Source organism: Leucopleurus acutus (assembly GCF_964270905.1).
Source record: "Leucopleurus acutus genome assembly, chromosome: 20".
NCBI lineage: Eukaryota > Metazoa > Chordata > Mammalia > Artiodactyla > Delphinidae > Leucopleurus > Leucopleurus acutus.
Window position 1 is genome coordinate 21,259,113 of NC_139162.1, and position 19,984 is coordinate 21,279,096.

General features: G+C 38.9%; 1 protein-coding gene across 6 annotated transcripts in view; it reads left to right on the forward strand.

Annotated features, from left to right (window-relative positions):
• CDH11 (cadherin 11) overlaps positions 1-19,984 on the forward strand; it is a 146,343-nt gene that overhangs the window by 113,209 nt on the left and 13,150 nt on the right. For all 6 annotated transcript variants that reach the window (XM_082863243.1, XM_082863244.1, XM_082863241.1 and 3 more), the window contains 4 exons: positions 4,732-4,985; positions 11,247-11,383; positions 12,222-12,355; positions 12,584-12,701. In XM_082863243.1, the coding sequence (XP_082719369.1) occupies positions 4,732-4,985; positions 11,247-11,383; positions 12,222-12,355; positions 12,584-12,701 (643 nt within the window). The remainder of the gene's footprint in view (positions 1-4,731; positions 4,986-11,246; positions 11,384-12,221; positions 12,356-12,583; positions 12,702-19,984) is intronic.

Below are 19,984 nucleotides of genomic sequence, written 5' to 3' on the forward strand. Positions count from 1 at the left end.
TCTTCTGGTTCCTCCTTTGGAAAAGTAGCTGTGTGACTACGTGTAGCATAGAGCTGTCAACTGGCTTTGTTAGTTAACATTTCTATCCCTCCTGCTTGCCACTGACATATGAGCAGTGACTTCCCATCCTTTGCTGTTCAAGTAATTGGGTAGTTGGTTATGCTTAGGTTGTCACCTGTTTTCAATGTATTCAGGGTATAAACACACACTGTGTCTCTAAAATCTGCAACATGTAAATCACCCCATGGAACTAACACATCGCACGTGAGCTCTCTGCATATGATTAATTTGCACATTTTCCCCCAATTCAATGTGTTTCTTCCGGGCAAAAGAATAATCTTCTATAAAGCACTGATGTTTAGGTTTAAAACAGAGTAAGATGTTCTTTAATTTGTAAAAGAACGTTTGCTTAAGCTTATAACACAAAGTTCCAACTGTCCAGCAGGAAAAAATATTGAGAGGTGAATTTAATAGAGTAAAATGATGGATCCTTATAGAAATTATTATATATATGATTTAATAATATAAAAAGATACAGAGAGGGCTTCCCTGGTGGCGCAGTGGTTGAGAGCCCGCCTGCTGATGCAGGGGACACCGGTTTGTGCCCTGGTCTGGGAAGATCCCACATGCCGCAGAGAGGCTGGGCCCGTGGGCCATGGCCGCTGAGCCTGCGTGTCCGGAGCCTGTGCTCCGCAACGGGAGAGGCCACAGCAGTGAGAGGCCCACCTACCGCAAAAAAAAAAAAAAAAAAAAAAAAAGATACAGAGAGATCCGTGAAAATATTTTTGTCTTTTAAAAATATTTTTAATATAGTTTTTTCACTTATTCCTTAATTCATTCAACCTTTTTCTACCAAGAGTTATTGAGTTATTATTATTTGTCAGGCACACCCTTTGTGAGAGGCTGGACATCTAAAACTGAAGAAACAGAGTCCTGGTCACAAGAAGATCACAATTTAACAGGACAGTTAAAAGCGAAAAGACAAATAACATAGAGGGGGTTTTCCCAGCCTTGACACTATTAACATTTCAGGACAGAGGATTCTCTGCTGTAGGGGCAGGGCTGTGCATTGTATGGCGATTAGCAACATTCCTGGCCTCTCCTCACTAGATGTCAGTAAGCACACATCCAGCCCCACCAGTTGTGATACTAAAAATAGCTCTAGACATTCCCTAACATACGTGGGGTGAGGTACAGCAAAATCACTCCCCAGCTGAGAAGCAACTGTGATAAAGTATGATAAGATCTGTGACTATGGGTCATGAATGACTGCTTACAGGGGGCAGTTCTAGAGCTGAGCCTTCATAGATGAATAGGAAATTACCAGATAGATAAGGAGAGGAAGGTCAGAGAAAATGAGCTCATGAAGGACTGGTGTTGAGGGAAATAGGACACAGTTAAGAAACTTGAATAAGTTCAGTCTTGAGGGTTTTGAGATGGATACAGTGGGACCAGTTGAAGAAATCTTGTTGGAATGCAAGGGAGGAATTACAAAGACCTGAAGAAGGCAGAAGAGGTAAAGGTGAAGAATTCAAGAGTTATTTAGGAGCTAGCGTCATTCATTTATTGAATAGCTTAGAAAGCAATAAATATTTCTTGAGTACTCTGTGTCAGACACAGTAGGTGTCAGGATTATAATGGTGCATGAGAGAGAGAAGCTGCCTTCAGGATACTGAGACAATCTCTGTGTGGTTAGCAAAATAAAGATGAGACTTGTAGGTGGCTTGGTAGACTTGGGGAGGAAAATCCAATCGTGCAGCACCTTTGACCGAGTGGGACTCCAATTATCACTGAGAGATCCTGGCACAGTTTCTGAGGTATTTACTTTCAAACAAATAAACTGCCTGTAAAGCAGTGTGAGAACAGCATTAGAAGGCATTTAAAATATTTTTTAATTAATAATTTTAATAAAGCCAATTTTATGCCTGATTATTTCTTTATATTCTGTGTCCACATGTATATAGATGTGGATATGTAACATTTAAAACAGTTGCAGTCATAGGGTGATCTGATTTGTTAACTTAATGGCACATCATAAACATTTTACATGCTGCTATATAATATACATAATTATTTTTAATGACTACATAACATCCCATCCTATTGATGGACCATTATTTCCTTAATAAAATCTCACAGTTGGATTTGGTGTTTTGTGTGTATGTTTCCCATGATTAAATATAACCCCTCTATGATATCTAAACATCATGCTGTTTTGGGGTTTTTTTTGCCATACACGGGCCTCTCACTGCTGTGGCCTCTCCCGTTGCGGGGCAACAGGCTCTGGACGCGCAGGCTCAACGGCCATGGCTCACGGGCCTAGCTGCTCCGCGGTATGTGGGATCTTCCCGGACCGGGGCACGAACCTGTGTCCCCTGCATCAGCAGGCGGACTCTCAACCACTGTGCCACCAGGGAAGCCCACATCATGCATTTTTGAATATTGTTCCCTCTATGATATCTAAACATCATGCATTTTTGAATATTGTTTCTTTGGGTTTTCTGTTGAATTAATCCCCCAGGGAGAATTTTTAGAGGTAGGATTAGTAAACTCAGGGGTATTGAGATTTTTATGGCTTATGTAGTATGTTGCCTCATTTAACTTTATTTCAACTACTCATAACATGGATATAAAGGTTCACGTGGGAAACTACCTTAAATCCCTTTTGGAAGAAGGCAGGGAATAAACTGTAGGCAAATGCTTAAATGTTGTCCATCCATCAACTCTGCTTCCCATTCAGTCGCAATGATTGGTACATGTGATCACTTGGTATGGTCATTACTGGGCATTGGGGAGGCAAAGATCAACAAGACTCAGTAGAGTCCTTTGGGATGCTCCTCACCTAGCTGGGGTGGGGGATGAGGGACTGCAGATGGGCAACTAAGGGGCTACACAAATGTGTCTGGGGGAGATGGGGAGGACTTCACAAGCCTGGGGTGAGTACCAGAAGACAGTAAAATCTCACCAAACTAGGAAACAGACAAACACTTGCAAAGATCTGGGGACCTTCACTTGAGATTCAAAAAGTATCAGTCAAACTGCAGCATGACTATACTGGCTTCAACAACAACAAGGCTTTCCAGTGGAAACAATGCTCTGGGTCCTTAGGTATCTGTCTAAACCAAGTTCAAAACTTTCTGTTCTAGGAGAATCAACAGGCTATCTGAGATCAGAAAATTTCTTCTTACCTGGTCTCAGAATATCATATTCATGTTTTATTTTGTCTAATAATCGCAGAGATTTTTGAGGAATTGCAGCAGTCTCATACCGTCAGCCTATAAATATCATTTCTTTCTGCTGCTCAGTAACCCAGTGAAGGACAAAGATGCTGCTGAGTTCGGAATGACGGAGCAGCTGGTGACACATTTTGCTTCAGGAAAAGGGAGTGTTCTCTGACTCTGGGGAGATGGGGGTGGAAAAATGATGGAAAAAGTGTCAAGGGTGTTGAATGTGTTTAACCTTCCTGAAACTGGAATAATCCTCAGTTTAGAGTGCTGGAGAATTAGGTTAGGACTAAGCCCTATGATTATATGCCCATTCAAAATAATACCAGGCAGATGATGACAACATGGCAGGCAGATGCTAGCCTTAAAAGACCCAACTCTTTCCAAACATTTGGGAGTTCAGTATCATCCAGAGTGCTAATTAGAAAGTTCTGTTTCCTAGGCAGGAAGGCTTGTTTCTCTTCTATAATTTTACTTTTCACCCTTTACTGATTGATTCACAGAACATTGTCTCCTTCAGATTTAGGGAGTGCTTACCATCAATTTCTTAATAATGACAGCCATTCAAATGCTGCTTCTTAATATTTTTTCACATCTGTGTAAAATCTATATTGTTTATAATTGTTTTTCTTTAAATGGACTTTTTTTACATATATGTATTCTTTTAACGGGGAAGTATTCACACTGTACTATATCACTTGCCATAAGTAGGAGGTAACCTAAAATGAATGCAGTCAAAACAAAACGATGTCATTACATTCTAGCTAGAGAGTTATATCATAGTCTCTTGAAAGGGAGATCAGGAAGCATAACAGGAATGTTAAAAGTTAGCAGTATACTGAGATATCCTTGACGTGTTTGGGAATGGAAGAATTGGAAAAGAAATAATAGGATCAGTAATTAGGATAATGTCATTCAAAAAACCCACCCACGCAAAATTACCCATAAATCACCTTAAGTCAGTGTATGGGTCACTGCTGGTAAGGGTCCCAGACTTTGAGAAATGCTACATGGTCGGAAACTTTAAAAATGAGACTATCAATATGATTAAGCCAGAAGTGTGTATGTGTGGAGGGGAGCAGTCATCTAACAAGACATTGCTTTTTCTTTGCCTGAAATTCATTGACTATTTTTATTACCAAGATTCTTAGTACTTTTCAGAATGGGCTATAACATTTATTTTTGTAATGTCTTAATTCCTTTCCTTAAATGATTTTAGTGACTGAATTGGGCAGCCTTAGTGTGTTCATAGAATGTGGTTCACTTTTGATGATGTGGCCCTTCTGTGTCTGTCATGCTCCTAGAATTACCCATTAAGCGCATTACAAGTTTCAGCAAATGATTTGTCTGATTTTCTAACCAAATGGCTCAGGTAACTGGATATTGAATAAACACTGATTTTCTCTCTTTGAACAACTATTCATGGTGCCCTATAAAACAATCAGGTTTTTCTTTTCCATTATTCTTTCAAGGAATTGGTTGTCAATCTTCTCTTCTTTCTTGCCAGCCTGTAGATTTTGAAACCAAAAGAGCATACAGCTTGAAGGTAGAGGCAGCCAACGTGCACATCGACCCAAAATTCATCAGCAACGGGCCTTTCAAAGACACCGTGACGGTCAAGATTGCAGTGGAAGATGCTGATGAGCCCCCCATGTTCTTGGCCCCGAGTTATATCCATGAAGTCCAAGAAAATGCAGCTGCTGGCACTGTGGTGGGGAGAGTGCATGCCAAAGACCCTGATGCTGCCAATAGCCCGATAAGGTACAGAGAAATTTATTTTTAAAGCCTGGATGGGCAATTCCAGAGGCAAGAGATTTTAGGAAATCCCTATAGGAACCAGGTCCTTCAGTCTCAGAAAAGGTCCAAGATATCATTCAGTGTAAACAAGATGAAGACTTAGAAGACATGAGTTCTACTCCACCTCTGCACCAACTCTTTGGATAGACTTGTTCAAGCTCCAGAATTTCTGGAGCAGATTTCCCAATATATACTAGGTGATGTAACCCTAAGCTTTGCCTGTCTCAGAGAACTGTGGTGAAGTATAAATAATGATTGTGAAATAATAACAGTAATTCTAATTTATTGAACACCTTCCTATGCTCCAGTTACTGCACTAGGGGTATCAGATATATAATCCAATTTATCCCCTCAACGTTATTTTCTAGGAATTATTATCTCTTAAATTAAGAGGAAATTGGGGCTCTGCAGGGCAAAGTGACTTAACCAAAGAGACACAGACAGTGAACAGGAGGCTCAGAAGGCAAGCCCTGTCTATCTATCTGCTGAACACTTTGAAGAGATAACAAAGTGCCCCTCAAATTTAGGATGCTTTTATTATCACAAATATACTTTTGTGACTTAGACAAGAAAGCTAGAAAAGCCATTCAGAACCCTGCCTCCCCTGCTCCCCAACCTGAGCTAATGACCAATGAGATTGACGATGAAGATGAGAGGGTGATGAGAAAGAGGCTGAGAAGGAGGCTTGAGTCACAGATTCAAGGCATGTCCATATAGGGCAGAAGTGTAAAGTTGGCTGAAACCTGCCCTGGACTGGATTCTAGCAGGTGTTTATTTTTCCATGGCCACTCCCCTAATTCCCTTCTTGCCTAGATTCCTTCCTCGGCCTCCTCATGGTCCCCCTGCCCCCGACCTCCCACCTACCTTTCCGTCATCCTGTAGCCAGACTGATTGTTTTAAAATGCACATCCAAACATCACATCACACTTCAGTTAAACAGCAACAATGACAAAAATAATCATTGATCAGATTGTTTCCCATTGTCCCCTACTCCAAAATAGTCTCAATTCTCTTACTTGGCTTAAGGCTCTTCTTCGAGCCCCTCCCCCCCAGTTCCTGCTGTGTCCTGCTGGTCTCCTGCTTTTTGTCCTACTCTCCCTTCTCATCAGACTCTCAGTTGCAGCTAGACTGGGCTACTTCCTGTCCCCTTCTAATTCCTGACCTTTGTGTGTTCTTCTTTCTGGTTGGAGATCTCACTCTCATCCTTTCCAACTTGCTACATGGTACTCATTTTTCCCACCTCCACTTAGGTGTCACCTCCTCTAGGAATTCTTCCAGGGCACCCTAAGATGGATCAAATGCGGCTTCCACCTCACAGCTCTCACCATACATCACAATGACAGCTTACACTGTGTTGTCCCTGGCACAGTTAAAGAGGGCCAGGGATGTGTCTGTCTAGGTCAGGGGTTAATAAGCTACAGCCCACAGAACAAATCCAGCCTCCATCTACATTTTGAGGAATCTCTATACTGCTTTCCATAATGGCTGCATCTTGAACACGTATCTGCACTCTCGTGTTCAATGCAGCATTATTCACAATAGCCGAGATATGGAAACGATCTAAATGTTCGTCGACAGATGAATGGATTAAGAAATAGTGATATATATATATATATATATACACACACACACACACACACATATATATGTGTATATTATATATATAAAACAGACTATTATTTAGCCTGAAAAAAGAAAATCCTGCCATTGGTGATAACATATGTGAATTTGGAGGATACTGTGCTAAATGAAATAAGCCAGACTCAGAAAGACAAATATAGCATATCACTCATATGTGGAATCTAAAAAAGTCTGACTGATAGAAACAGAGAGTAGAACACTGGTTGCCAGGGGCTAGGGAGTGGGGAAAATGAGGAGATATTGGTCAGCATGGTAACTATAGTTAATAATAATGTACTGTAGACTTGAAATTTGCAAAGAGGGTAGATCTTAAGTGTTCTCACCACACACACACACACACACACACACACACAGGAAATGGTTGCTGTGTGAGGCAGTGGCTATGTTAATTAGCTTGATTACGGTAATCATTACACAAGGTACACTTATATTAAAACATCATGTTGTACACATTAAATACAGACTTTTTTATTGTCAATCATATTTCAATAAAGCTGGGAAGAAAAGTAAATAGATCTGAGTATGAAAAAAATTGCCATGGACAATGGAGTTTTTCTATTTATACCAAAGAAAATGCTGACAGAGCAGAAGGAAGTCCCAAATGTAAATGCTGTTCAGTTGCCTTTAAGTCTTTGAACATTGCCCCTTTGGTGAGAAAGGAAGGAAATTACCCTTTATTGAGCATCTTCTTGGCCCCAGACAACCCTGCACTAAGTTATTTAAGTTAATCCTCAGACACCCTTGAGGCTGTGATCACGTTAGGGTCCAATAGATGGAAATACTGAGGCTCAAAGAGATGATGTGAATTACCCAAAGTCACATGAACAGTCAGTATTGGAGACTGGATTTTAGTCCAGAGCTGCCTTGAGTCCACTATGAGCTGTTACTCTCGCTGGGCAGCCACTGATGGAAAGATTTCCCAGGAAGGTTTGAGTACCATGCTCTCTGTGCAAGAAGATACATCAGGTAACGACTGAGGAGCTTGGTAACACCTTTAAACTACTCAAAATGTTCATGGTGTGAATTTTAAATGAGTTAACTTTAGCCTAGAATATCAAGGTGCATTAGCAGCTTTTTAGAAGAGAGATGATATAAAAACACAGGGAACAGCTGCTCATTTCCTTGACACCTCGTTATCTCCAAGGATCCACATCTGTGATTGGTTATTTGGGTCATATTTTCATTGGAAGCTATTCTGTGCATGGAGCCATTTTTCATGTCTATAATTATCCAAAGATGCTCACTATGGCCCTTGAACCAACTCCCCTCACCCACTCAGGTCCTCATTCTTAGAACTGCCAAACAATTCATAGAATAACATTTAAAGGTTTTTATTCAGTGGGTCTCCTAGCCAGACTACCTACTTTCCTGAGTGCTTATCGTCACCTTTAAGGACATTTGTGTCCTTAAACATATGGGTAGGAGGGCCTTATAGTGTCAGCCAAACTCTTAGCTGCTTCGAAATGTTTGCAGCTTTCTTCTCAGACTCTAGCATCAGAGACCTTTTCGTTTACCATTGCCTTCCTGAAATATTCTTTCCTCTTAGCTTCATTGGCAGTAACCTCTTCATGCCTCAGACATACCTGGTGTCTTCAGTAGTCTGAGATCCCAGTCCAGGCACTGGGGGCTCCCTGACACTCAGCCTTTCACTTCAGACTTTCTCTCTCTGTGTCCACTTATCTGTAGAGTTTCCGTCCATGCTACTAGTTGAATTGAGTTAATGCTCTAAATTTTCTGCCTCTAGGCTGATCTTTCTCCCTGATTCTAATTCTGTACTTGTTCTGCTGTCTGCTCTGCATTTTTACCCACTTCCTTTTTCCTTCACTGGCTCATTCATTAAAAACATATTTTTGAGCCTATACTTCTTGTGACATACTTAAAAAAATAAAGACCGACTATACCCCTGACTCTGTGAAACCTCTGATAAAGTTGAATCTTGCTCTCCTGGTGTGGCAGCATAGCCCTAGTGGAAATTCAACCTCTCCTTCCTGGTAAGTTGACTTTGTATTTCCCAATGTCTCCCTCTCTGCGACACTCAGGCTAGAAACTCTCAAGGACTCTCCCAGCCTCCCACAGATCTCCAAATATCAACTGAGTCCTACTGGTTCTGTCTTTATCACATAGTCTTCCATTCCCTCTGTCGCTTCTATACCTCACTCTCTCATCACCTCACTCCTTAAAAACTATCAATACATCACCTCCTTAAGTTTCCTCTGTTCCTTCCTCCACTCTCACTAGCTCAGACCACCTTGCCCACCCTATCTTATTCATCACCCTGATAGTCTGAATTAGTTTATTTGTTCCTCTGATCAAAAGCCTTTCATGATTTTTCACTGGCTATAGTATGAAAGTCATACTCTGTAGACTGACATTTGATCTATCCACAGCGTGTAACAGCAGCGCCAACAACAAAAATCAGAGCCGCTATATTTGTTGTTCTGTTTACTATGTGTGAGGCACTAGGTTATGCATCTTCAACATCTATCATTTTATGTAATTCTCACAGATAACCTAAAAGTTAGGTTACTATTAATATTCTAGTTTAAGTGATAAGTAAGCTGAAATTCAAAGAACTTAAGTGGCTTTTCCAGTATCACTCAGCATATATGTAGCCAAGCATGAACTTGTACCTAGGACTTTACAAAACTAAAATCCATGCGCTTCACTTCTATAGAATAATACTTGTTAATTATCGTTCTTCCTGTGAGCCTGTCTTGTCATGTCAACTAGATAGTAAACTCCCCAGTGGCAGGGAAAAAATATTCTATTATTTTCTCTTTATTTTCACATAGAGCTCTGCTGAGCGTTTAGTCACTGAGCCTCTACTGACATTTATGAGGTGTGTGATAGTTTATCTTCTCTTTCCTCACTGGGGAAGGGGACTCATCATTCCATTCTCATAGGGAGCTGTGAAGGCATCAATATCATGGATGAGCTCATGTTTTCTATATTGCAAAGTGCTGCTCTGCACTAAATTCCTCTCCCTTGGAAAGAACATGATCTAGAACTGGAAGATCCAGGTTCTAATATTGGCTCCCCCAGAAGCGAGATAATAGACCATTTGCAAATCCTACCATTTGTAAATTGAAGAGATTAAACTCTGTGACATTCATGGTCTTTGCTAATATTCTCTAATATTCTTTGGTTTTATGGCCCTCAATGAATGCCTTCAGACATATGTACAGTTGGCCTTCTGTATCCATGCATTCTGCATTGATGGGTTCCATGTCAATGGATTCAACCAACCACATGTCCAAAATATTTGGGGAAAAAAGGTCTAGAAAGTTCCAAAAAGCAAAACTTGAATTTGTGGCACACCAGCAACTATTTACATGGCATTTACATTGCATTAAGTATTTTAGTAATCTATAGATGATTTAAAGTGTACAGGAGGGGGCTTCCCTGGTGGCGCAGTGGTTGAGAGTCCGCCTGCCGATGCAGGGGACACGGGTTCGTGCCCTGGTCCGGGAGGATCCCACATGCCGCGGAGCGGCTGGGCCTGTGAGCCATGGCCGCTGAGCCTGAGCATCCGGAGCCTGTGCTCCACAACAGGAGAGGCCACAACAGTGAGAGGCCTGTGTACCGCAAAAAAATAGAGATAAAAATAAAGTGTACAGGAGGATATGTGTAGGTTATATGCAAATATTACGCCATTTTATATGAGACTTGAGTATCCATGGGTTTTGGTATCCTCAGGTGTCCTGGATCCAATCCCCCATGGATGCCATGGGACAACTGTCAACACTTATTAAAGCCAGGTCTCCAGAACTTTATCCTGGGCAAGTTATTTTACCTTACTACACCACTCCTCTTGACCCATCTTCTACCTCACCTTGCCCCATAATATTCTGGAAATTATTTTGTCTTTTGTTAGAAAAAAGCAAATTTTCTAGTGGACAGGAGTAGCTGAAACCTTCCAACTATGCTGTTAGGCTCAGCCTGGGGTCATTAAAGTGTGGGGAGAATGCTCTACAAATGAATGGCCAAGCCCTCTTTGCATATTTCACAATGGAATTCAGAACCAAGCTACCCGAGAACCCCTAAAACCAAATAAATTGAATAAATTTACTCAAAATATAGTTACCATTTTCCCTTAAGTAAGGAGAAAACTGATTTTTCAGCACCGTAAATGATCTTTGATGATAACTTAAGACTATTTAATATTTCATATGCAGAAATCTGGCAAATGTTCCATACACTTGTGACTTTCTGAGTAGTTTGGAAGCAAGGCAGACCCACTTCCCAAATGCAGGTTCATAAATTCAGATGGTGGGTGATTGTAGTAAATGTGAAGAAATATGCAGCATTCTATTCCATTTTTCAATCAGATATGCAACATATTATTCCATTTCTCAATCAAATATGCTAAACAGCTCTTTCATTCATTGTCCTGAATAAAGAATTCCAATGTTGCAAAGTGATTTCTATAAAAGATTCATGTAAGAAGTTTGAAAAGTAAATTTGATTAAAAAGAAAACCTAGCTCAAGCAATTCATTGAAAAAGTTGCTTTAAATATAGCATGGAGAAAATATTAAGCTGCTTGGAATGTCTTGGTCTAATTGCCGCATTTGCATTCTGCTTAGGTATTCAATCGATCGTCACACTGACCTGGACAGGTTTTTCACTATTAATCCAGAGGATGGTTTTATTAAAACTACAAAACCTTTGGATAGAGAAGAAACTGCCTGGCTCAACATATCAGTTTTTGCAGCAGAAATCCGTAAGTATTATCCTAAGGGTTTTGATTCTACTTTACCAAATATTATTCCTTGAGACTTTCTATATATTCTGGAAAATAACAGACAGCTGAGATAGAACAATTTTTTTTTTAGTCTTAAACATATTTTTCAATCTTTAAAATTTATTTTTGGTTGTCTATCTAGGGAGACATATAAGCAAATAGAGATGTTTTCATTTTCTTTGGCAGAACTGGGTACAGACTTGGCACATGAGCTGATAGTCTGTAGCAGCTTGAAACTCTTAACCACCGCTGAAAGATTCCCCACTTTATCCTCAGTTTTGTTTAAACCCAGAGCAGCAGAATCCTTAGAGCCAAGATCTGTGGGTTCTTTTTTACCTATAGACCGGTGGTTTGCAAACTTGATCATGCAATGGATTATCATGAAAGGCTTGTAACAAAGATTTCTGGATCCCACTCTCAGAGCCTCTAACTCAGGTCTTGGGTTGGGTTTGAGAATTTTCACTTCCAACAAATTCCCAAATTGTTTGATGCTCCTCTGGGGATCCCACTTTGAGAAATGCTGTTGCGGACTACACTCTGAGGGGGACAGTCTCCATTATAAGCATTTAGAATTAAACCTCAACAGAAAGGGAAAAGTGGTTTATTTCTTACTGGTCTAATGTTGACCTTTATTCTAGGACATCCCCCTCACATTGGATTTGGCATACTTTGGATTTTAGGTGATTTTTGTGCCAACAGTGCCTTTCCCTGCAGGGCCTGAATGAGTGGCTGGAGCTCACTTTTTCCCAAGAGTAACCTTGGACCAACATGGATTCCTCCCTTGCACATGTTTACTGTCTCAATTCTCTCCTTTCAGACAACCGGCATCAGGAAGCCAAAGTCCCTGTGGCCATTAGGGTCCTTGATGTCAACGACAATGCTCCCAAGTTTGCTGCCCCTTATGAAGGCTTCATCTGTGAGAGTGACCAGACCAAGCCACTTTCTAACCAGGTAACGCTGCTCTGCCTTGCCTGTGAATAAGCATTTAGAAACAGAGTTTGGTTTTGAGAGCATCACCTGGAGATACTTCCCACTGCCCAAGAAGGCTTCAGAGCCCTGGTTTAGCTCTGGAGCTATGTTCTCTAATTAAAATCAGGCTTCTCAGCCAGCCAGGAATTTTTGAATGAATGATGTGCCAATGTCAGCATGATTTATTTATGGGCCACCTTTCTCTTTCAGCCAATTGTTACAATTAGTGCAGATGACAAGGATGACACAGCCAATGGACCAAGATTTATCTTCAGTCTACCCCCTGAAATCATTCACAATCCAAATTTCACAGTCAGAGACAACAGAGGTTCGTACCAAGGTTCCTGTGCATTCAGAGAAGTAGAAATGGAAAATAAATGGCTTTTATATTGCAGAGCACAAGTATCTCCCTAATCTTAATAATGCCTTTCTGTTGAAGAACAAACAAAAAATAATAATGCCACCTTCATTTTGAGATATGGGCTCTCTTGGTGCATAGGAATAAGTGAGTCTAATTTTATTTTACGTTTTTTGTTGTTGTTGGCTTTGATATTCACGAAGCAGTGTGAAAACCAAGTGGGGAGGCTTACAGGGTCAATACGCAAACAACTTCATTTATCTTTTTTTAAGAGGTTGATACATCCTTAGGGGGAAGCATGGCTTTATGAATATTGATATTAAGTAAAGCGTTAAAAGAGATCAGTTCAACCTTGTAAGGTAATGTAATCTTTCAGCTGTCCTTCCCTTCCCAGCATAGTTTTAATGCAATGTGGTTGATACCTAAAGGTAGTTATGGAATTACTGCCTGAAGGGCATGAATAAAGCATTGTTCTCCACTGTAAACATGCAAAATTTGATGCAATTTCTACTTCTCATTTCATTAGTCAAGGAGGTTCTAGACTTGGAAATTATTCGAAGTAGTTGTTTTTTGTTGTTGTTGTAGTATAGGCCCAAACTGATGCAGTCCCTTGACAAAGTGTATAGCAGAGCCAAGATCAAAAAATAAATTTCTTGACTCCTGGCAAGACTCTTTTGGCCTGCACCTGTTCCTATAAGCCTGTCACAATGCATGTCTATTAGAACAGGAAGACAAATGCCATGATTTGACATAGGAATAAAATGTGGTCCTTCTGAACACGTTTTCATTAGACACATGCTAGCTATGTACGAGGTTATAGATATATTGCTTTCTTGATGACTGAGATCAGGTTTATAGAATCTTAAATTAATCTAATAAGTAATGTTACTTTCCCCATCACCATTATCAGTGTTATCTATATTTCACATACCAGTAACTATGTTCTAAACACCGTGCCAAGATCCTTCCCATACTTTATTTAATTTTCTCAACAGCATCATAGGTGAGGATTATTATTATCATTCCCATTTTGAAGATGAGGAAAATGAGGGACAGGCCATTAAGTAAATCAGCCATGTGACAGCAAGACCTAGATTTTAAACCTGGACATTCAGAGGCTAGAGGTTGCAGCCTAAACCACTGTGCCCCATGCTCCTTGGATTTGGGGGGGATATGACCTGGCATACTTTATTATTATTTCTTGGACTGATTTGAGCTTTTCATTATGATCCTTATATCTATGTGTTCATATAATCCCCAATTTACATTTGAGGTCTAATTGCTGGATGTATTCCTGGCAATAACCCTGTTTATTGCTGGACACCTCCTAAAACAGCTGGTGTTTCTAGGCTTTTCTTTGCCAACTTTGCCTCCATCACCTGCCTTGTCTTCTTTTTATGTGTGCAATAATATTTAGTTGCTGTTTACCCTCTGAAAATATTATACTAAGACCTATTGTTCTCTAGGGACTTATAAATATTTCACTTTGTCACAGTACTTCGGAATGCCATCTATATTTTCAAGGAGATTATATTACCATGGAGAAGCCAACCTACTGCACAATTTGTTTCCCCTACCCTTTCCTATAAGAAACTAATCCTTTGTGGAGCTACCACTTTTGCAGGGAATTGATACTTTTTAAGAAAAATGACTTTATTAACTATGGCAAACAGTTAATGAAAACTCCCATGTTTAGAGCTATTACAGAACTTTAAAGCAAATACAGTCCTATAATTATCATTTAATAGAGTTTCTTTCTACCAGATCCTAAAAGTAATTACATATTGAAGTGATCCAAAAAGAGTAATCACATTCTACATCCTATTAATAGCCTACTGAGTTACCAAATTTCCCAGCTGAGACTGTTTTCCATAGAAAACATGAGATAATGGTTTACAGCATGCTGAGTAAAAGCATCAGATTTCTCTCTCCTTGAGTGCTTACTTCCATTATGCCATGTAAATAATCAGGATTGTGTTTGCCTAAACTCGGCATAAGCGCTTGGCCTCTTTAAAAATATAAGAGGGAAAGCCATCTTAATACACACAAGCCTTTTATTTCATTTTTATCTTACTCCATTCTACAGCCCGAGCTTCAAAGACAACTCAGCAGGCAGCAGGAAAGTAGAACACTGGATAACTCTTCAACATTTGAGTCCATCTGGGGCTAATAATATCAAGAGTGGTGCTGTTTGGGGAAAGGAAGAGCTGATCCACCCAGGCTTTGAGATGCATTTACTTTGAAAATATTAGACTTATGGCATCTTTAAAAAAAATAAGGAACATGTAATGAATAAGAAAAGTGCAAAGAAAAAAATACTGAGAAGAGCCCATCTCATTTATGTAGTTCTTCATTGGATTATAAAACCTGCTAATGGCCATTGTTCCACTTAGTTCCTAAACAGCCCTAGGGGTAAACAGCCCTAGGGGGTAGGCATGTTGGATATTTTTATCCCCATTTCCTAGATGAGGAAAGAATATGAAACATCAGAAGATTCAGAGACTTGCCCAAGGTCACTCTAGCAGTAAGTGAATTGAACTAAAATGTTTGAGTGTTTAAAGGGTTCTGTCTCATGTAGTAACACTTTATATATTATGAATATGGAGCTTGTGTCTTTTCTAATTAATTATTTTCTTTAAAAATCTTTGCTTACCCCATAATCAAATAACAACAATCTTCAGAAGAGAAAAAATCTAAAATAAATTCATCAATCTAGTATTCCAGGGAAAGTGTGAATAGAAAAGGACAAACTGTACTTCAAGTTTAATTTTAATCACAGCCATAGTAATTGTAAAATATATTTGCAAAGAATTTTGTAAGTTTCTTCTACTGCATAATTAATACATATTCCTTGTAGGAAAATTATAAAATACAAACAAGCAGAAATAAAATTAGAAATAATAAAATAACAATATACTATCCAGAAATAATCACTGCTAATTTTTATAGCCTCCCAGACTTTTTCTTGGCATATATATATATATATATATATATATATATATATTTATGCGGTATGCGGGCCTCTCACTGTTGTGGCCTCTCCCGTTGCGGAGCACAGGCTCCGGACGCGCAGGCTCAGCGGCCATGGCTCACGGGCCCAGCCGCTCCGCGGCATGTGGGATCTTCCTGGACCAGGGCACGAACCCGGGCACGAACCCGCGTCCCCTGCATCGGCAGGCGGACTCTCAACCACTGCGCCACCAGGGAAGCCCGGCATATATTTTGATCTTTAAAAAAGGCAACCATAAAATAATGTCCGCTTTTTTCCCTGCATAATAATACATGATATGCATTTTTCAGCATCAGTATACTTATGTCAACATTTTTTTCCCCTAAATATCCTCCTAACTTCATTACAAGGGTATATGATATCAGTTGACTATTGTTGTGTAAGTACGTTGTTTTCATACACCTTTGCCAAATATCTAATTATTCTTTTAGGATAGATTCCTAGAGTGGAATTACTGTATCAGAAGCTTTTGACACTTAATTGACAAATAGCCTATCAGAAATATTATACCAATTTATAATTGCATCAGTAAAATAGGTAAGCTCCCATTTCCTCACATTCAAGCCAACTCTAGATACTATTATTCTTTTTAAATGATTCACAAATTGATAAGTGAATTATAATCACATATCACATTTCAAATTTTCAATTCCTTTCATTACTAGTAAAGTTAGGATTTTTTAAATAAGTATTCTTTTTTTTTAATTGAAGCTCTTTTTATTTTTTGCTTTTATTTATTCATTTATTTATTTATTTTTTTGGCTGCGTTGGGTCTTCGTTGCTGTGCGTGGGCTTTCTCTAGTTGCGATGAGCAGGGGCTACTCTTCATTGGAGCATGTGGGCTTCTCACTGCGGTGGCCTCTCTTGTTGCAGAACATGGGCTCTAGGCCACGGGCTTCAGTAGTTGCAGCACACGGGCTCAGTAGTTGTGGCTCGAGGGCTCTGGAGCACAGGCTCAGGAGCTGTGGCACCTGGGCTTAGTTGCTCCGTGGCATGTGGGATCTTCCGGGACCAAGGATTGAACCCATGTCCCCCACATTTGCAGGCAGATTCTTAACCACTGCGCCATCAGGGAAGTACAAAGATTTTTTTTTTCTTTTTTTCGGCCACGTGGCATGTGGGATTTTAGTTCCCTGACCAGGGATCGAACCCGTGCCCCTTGCAGTCAAAGCCCAGAGCCCTAACCACTGGACCACCAGGGAATTCCCTGATTCTTTTTTTTGCTTTATAAATTGGCTACTCATGTCCTTTACCCAGTTTTTGAATTGTATATTCATCAATTTGCAATTGATTTATAAACTCTCTTCATCTTTTAATGCTGTTAACTTGTGACTTATCATACCTATTGCATAGATTTCTGCAATGTTTCAATGTCCTTTCAATCCTGATTATGCTATGTTCTAAAGTATAGATGTTGTACTTTTTGTATCAGTTTTTCTGCTTAAAATTATTCTTAGCAAAACCTTCCTCATGGAAAAGTGATATCAATATTCACCTAGTTTATCTTCTTATATATCATGTTTCCCATTTCAATCATTTATCCATGTGAAATAAATACACAGGCTCCCTTTGTTGGCCATTTCCTAAATATCATTTAAGAAATGGTCATTTCCAATTGCTTTGCAATGCCATCCTTATTTTCACCTACATTACATACTATTAGATTTTATTTTTTTGGACTATCAACTCTCCCTATTCTATTTATTCTCATGATAGTATCATATTTTTCTTTAACGGTTGCACACGTATAATATGTGTGTTAAAATCTGACAAGGGTTTTGTCTACATTATTTTCATTTTATTACTCTTTCTTAGTTTTTGGTTTCTTTGCTCCTCCAGGTATAATTTAGAATTATTTTTCAGGTGCCTGATAAGTATCTTCATGAATTTTATTGAGTTTACCTTAAATTTATGGATTAATTTAACAACTAAGAATTTTAAAATATTCTTCCTATCTAGAAGCATGATCTGACTTTCCACTGATTCAGTTCTCTTTTTATTACCATCAGGAATGTTTTATAGTTTGCTTCATTTTTGTTCTATGCATTTCTTACTAAGTTTATGGCTAGCTACTTTATATTTTAGATACTATTATGAGGTAGATTTTTAAATTATGTATATTTTCTAAGTGACAATTTTTAGTATAAACTATAGCTCTTTTAGTTAGTTCATTTATTATTGGACATTGTTCTAAGGTGATATAACTTCTAAGCTTATTTTCTTAGGTTTTCTAGGGAGACAGCTACATAAAAATTAAATAATAATAATTTGCTTCATTCTTTTTTTAATATTTGGGTTTTTTTACAAATTGCATAGATTTGCATTTTATATGTTAAATAATAGCAATAATAATGGCTTTACTTGTTACTTTAATGGGGATATTACTTCTAGAGTTTCATCATTAAGCATAATATTGGTTGTTAGATTAAAATTAAGAAGATTAAAATTAAGATTTGTGTTAGGGTATGTGTGTATTTTAGGAAGTTTCCTTTCCATTAGCATTTTATTTTTAAAAATGGATGTTCAATTTTTAATCACGATTTTTGGATTCTGACAAAGAGATAGTATGATTTTGACCCTTGACCTAATGACTCAATAAATTAAATTGACATATCCTGATACTGAACCTCATATTTTAAAGTTCCAAACCTCTTATTCTAAACAATGATAAAATATAGAGAAAAGAGCAAGAGCTAAAGATTAAATATTGGCTTTAGCAGATAGTCCCAGATGTCAGGAAATTCCCAAAAGCACATGCAGCAAAGTTAGTTATATTGTGAAAGCACAGCTAATTTTGATAGTGACTATTTCATGACCTACCTGCAGAGGAGCTGTAGCTATCATGATGGCCTCCAAACAGGCTGTCTGACTCTAGTCTTGCCCCCCATTAACTCAGCCCTTACTGATAATGTCTTTCTTCTTAAAATTATTCTATGGGTCTCCATTTCTGGTGGATTTAACTGAAACTTTATAGCCTAGTGAGCAAGAAATGATATGACCTACCTCCCATAAACGTTGCATCTATTATCTCCTTTCTCTTGCTACCTTAAAACGTAGGCTCCAGAAACTTCAAACCACCTTTAGTTTCCCAAATATGCCATGCTCTCACGTGTCCATGCTTTTGTTCTGTGGAAAATGTACCCCCACTGCCTATTATACCACCTCTTTCAAGTCTCACCATAGATGAAGTCTCTTAGGGGAAGCTTTGCTGGACATCCCTAGCCCATTTGGATGCTACGTCCTCTGTGCACCAGGAACACTGCACTAACCTCTAGTATTTTTCTTATCACTCTGCGTTCTAAGCATACATTTCCCTGTCTGTCTCCCATTAGAATATGAGCTCTGTGGGGGCAGTACCCCAAAACTTAAGAAAAATGGGTTAACTGAATGCAGGAATTAAAGTGAAAGAGTAGATGGAAAGACATGTAATGTGCTTCAGACATTTCAGGGATTAGTTATTACTGTGGAAAAATGATTATGTTATGAGATAAGCTTCAGGCTGAAAAAGACAACCCATCTTTTGGTGTTGGAATGTTCTGTAGGAGCCAATACCACATCATCCATCCATCCATCCTTTCATTATTTATTATTCCACAAAGTTATATTGGACATCTAAGGTTTGGATCCAGGAAGAGGTGACTTTCAAATGTATTTATTTTGCAAGTGTATTATCTAATATGGGCCAAGTTATAGATCAAATGAGCTCTGATACCTGATACATTCAGAGTTAAGTTTGAACTGCTAAAAAATAAAAAAAAAAACAAAAAACAAAGAGAACAAAAAAGAGTTTGTATGGAAAGCAGGCTTGGCTGTGTAAGGAAAGATAGCCAAGACAGATTGACCCTGATTAGACCAATTGGCAAACATCTTTCTTTCTTTCCTCTTCCCCCTCCCCCGCAACCCCCACTTTTTGGTCTAAACTAAGGACAGTTCTTTTTTTGATGAGCAGCACCAAAAATCATCTAAATATGCTTCTGGTTTTTCACTTTTATAATTCAAAGATAGCCAAACAGATTTCTGTGGAACTTTTTCCCCCCTTAATTGCTTCAATATGGAAGATGCTCTGTTGGCAGATCAAAATGGCAGATGGCTTTTAATGCCCTGCCATTTTCACTGTATAAATAATTATGTTCTCTTTTCTGCCTGAAATTCATGCTGCAGCTTGTCCAACACAGAATACAATTTATCTGGAAACCCACCCCCTCCTCAATTCAAGAGAAAGAGAAATAGGTCTTCTTGGTGG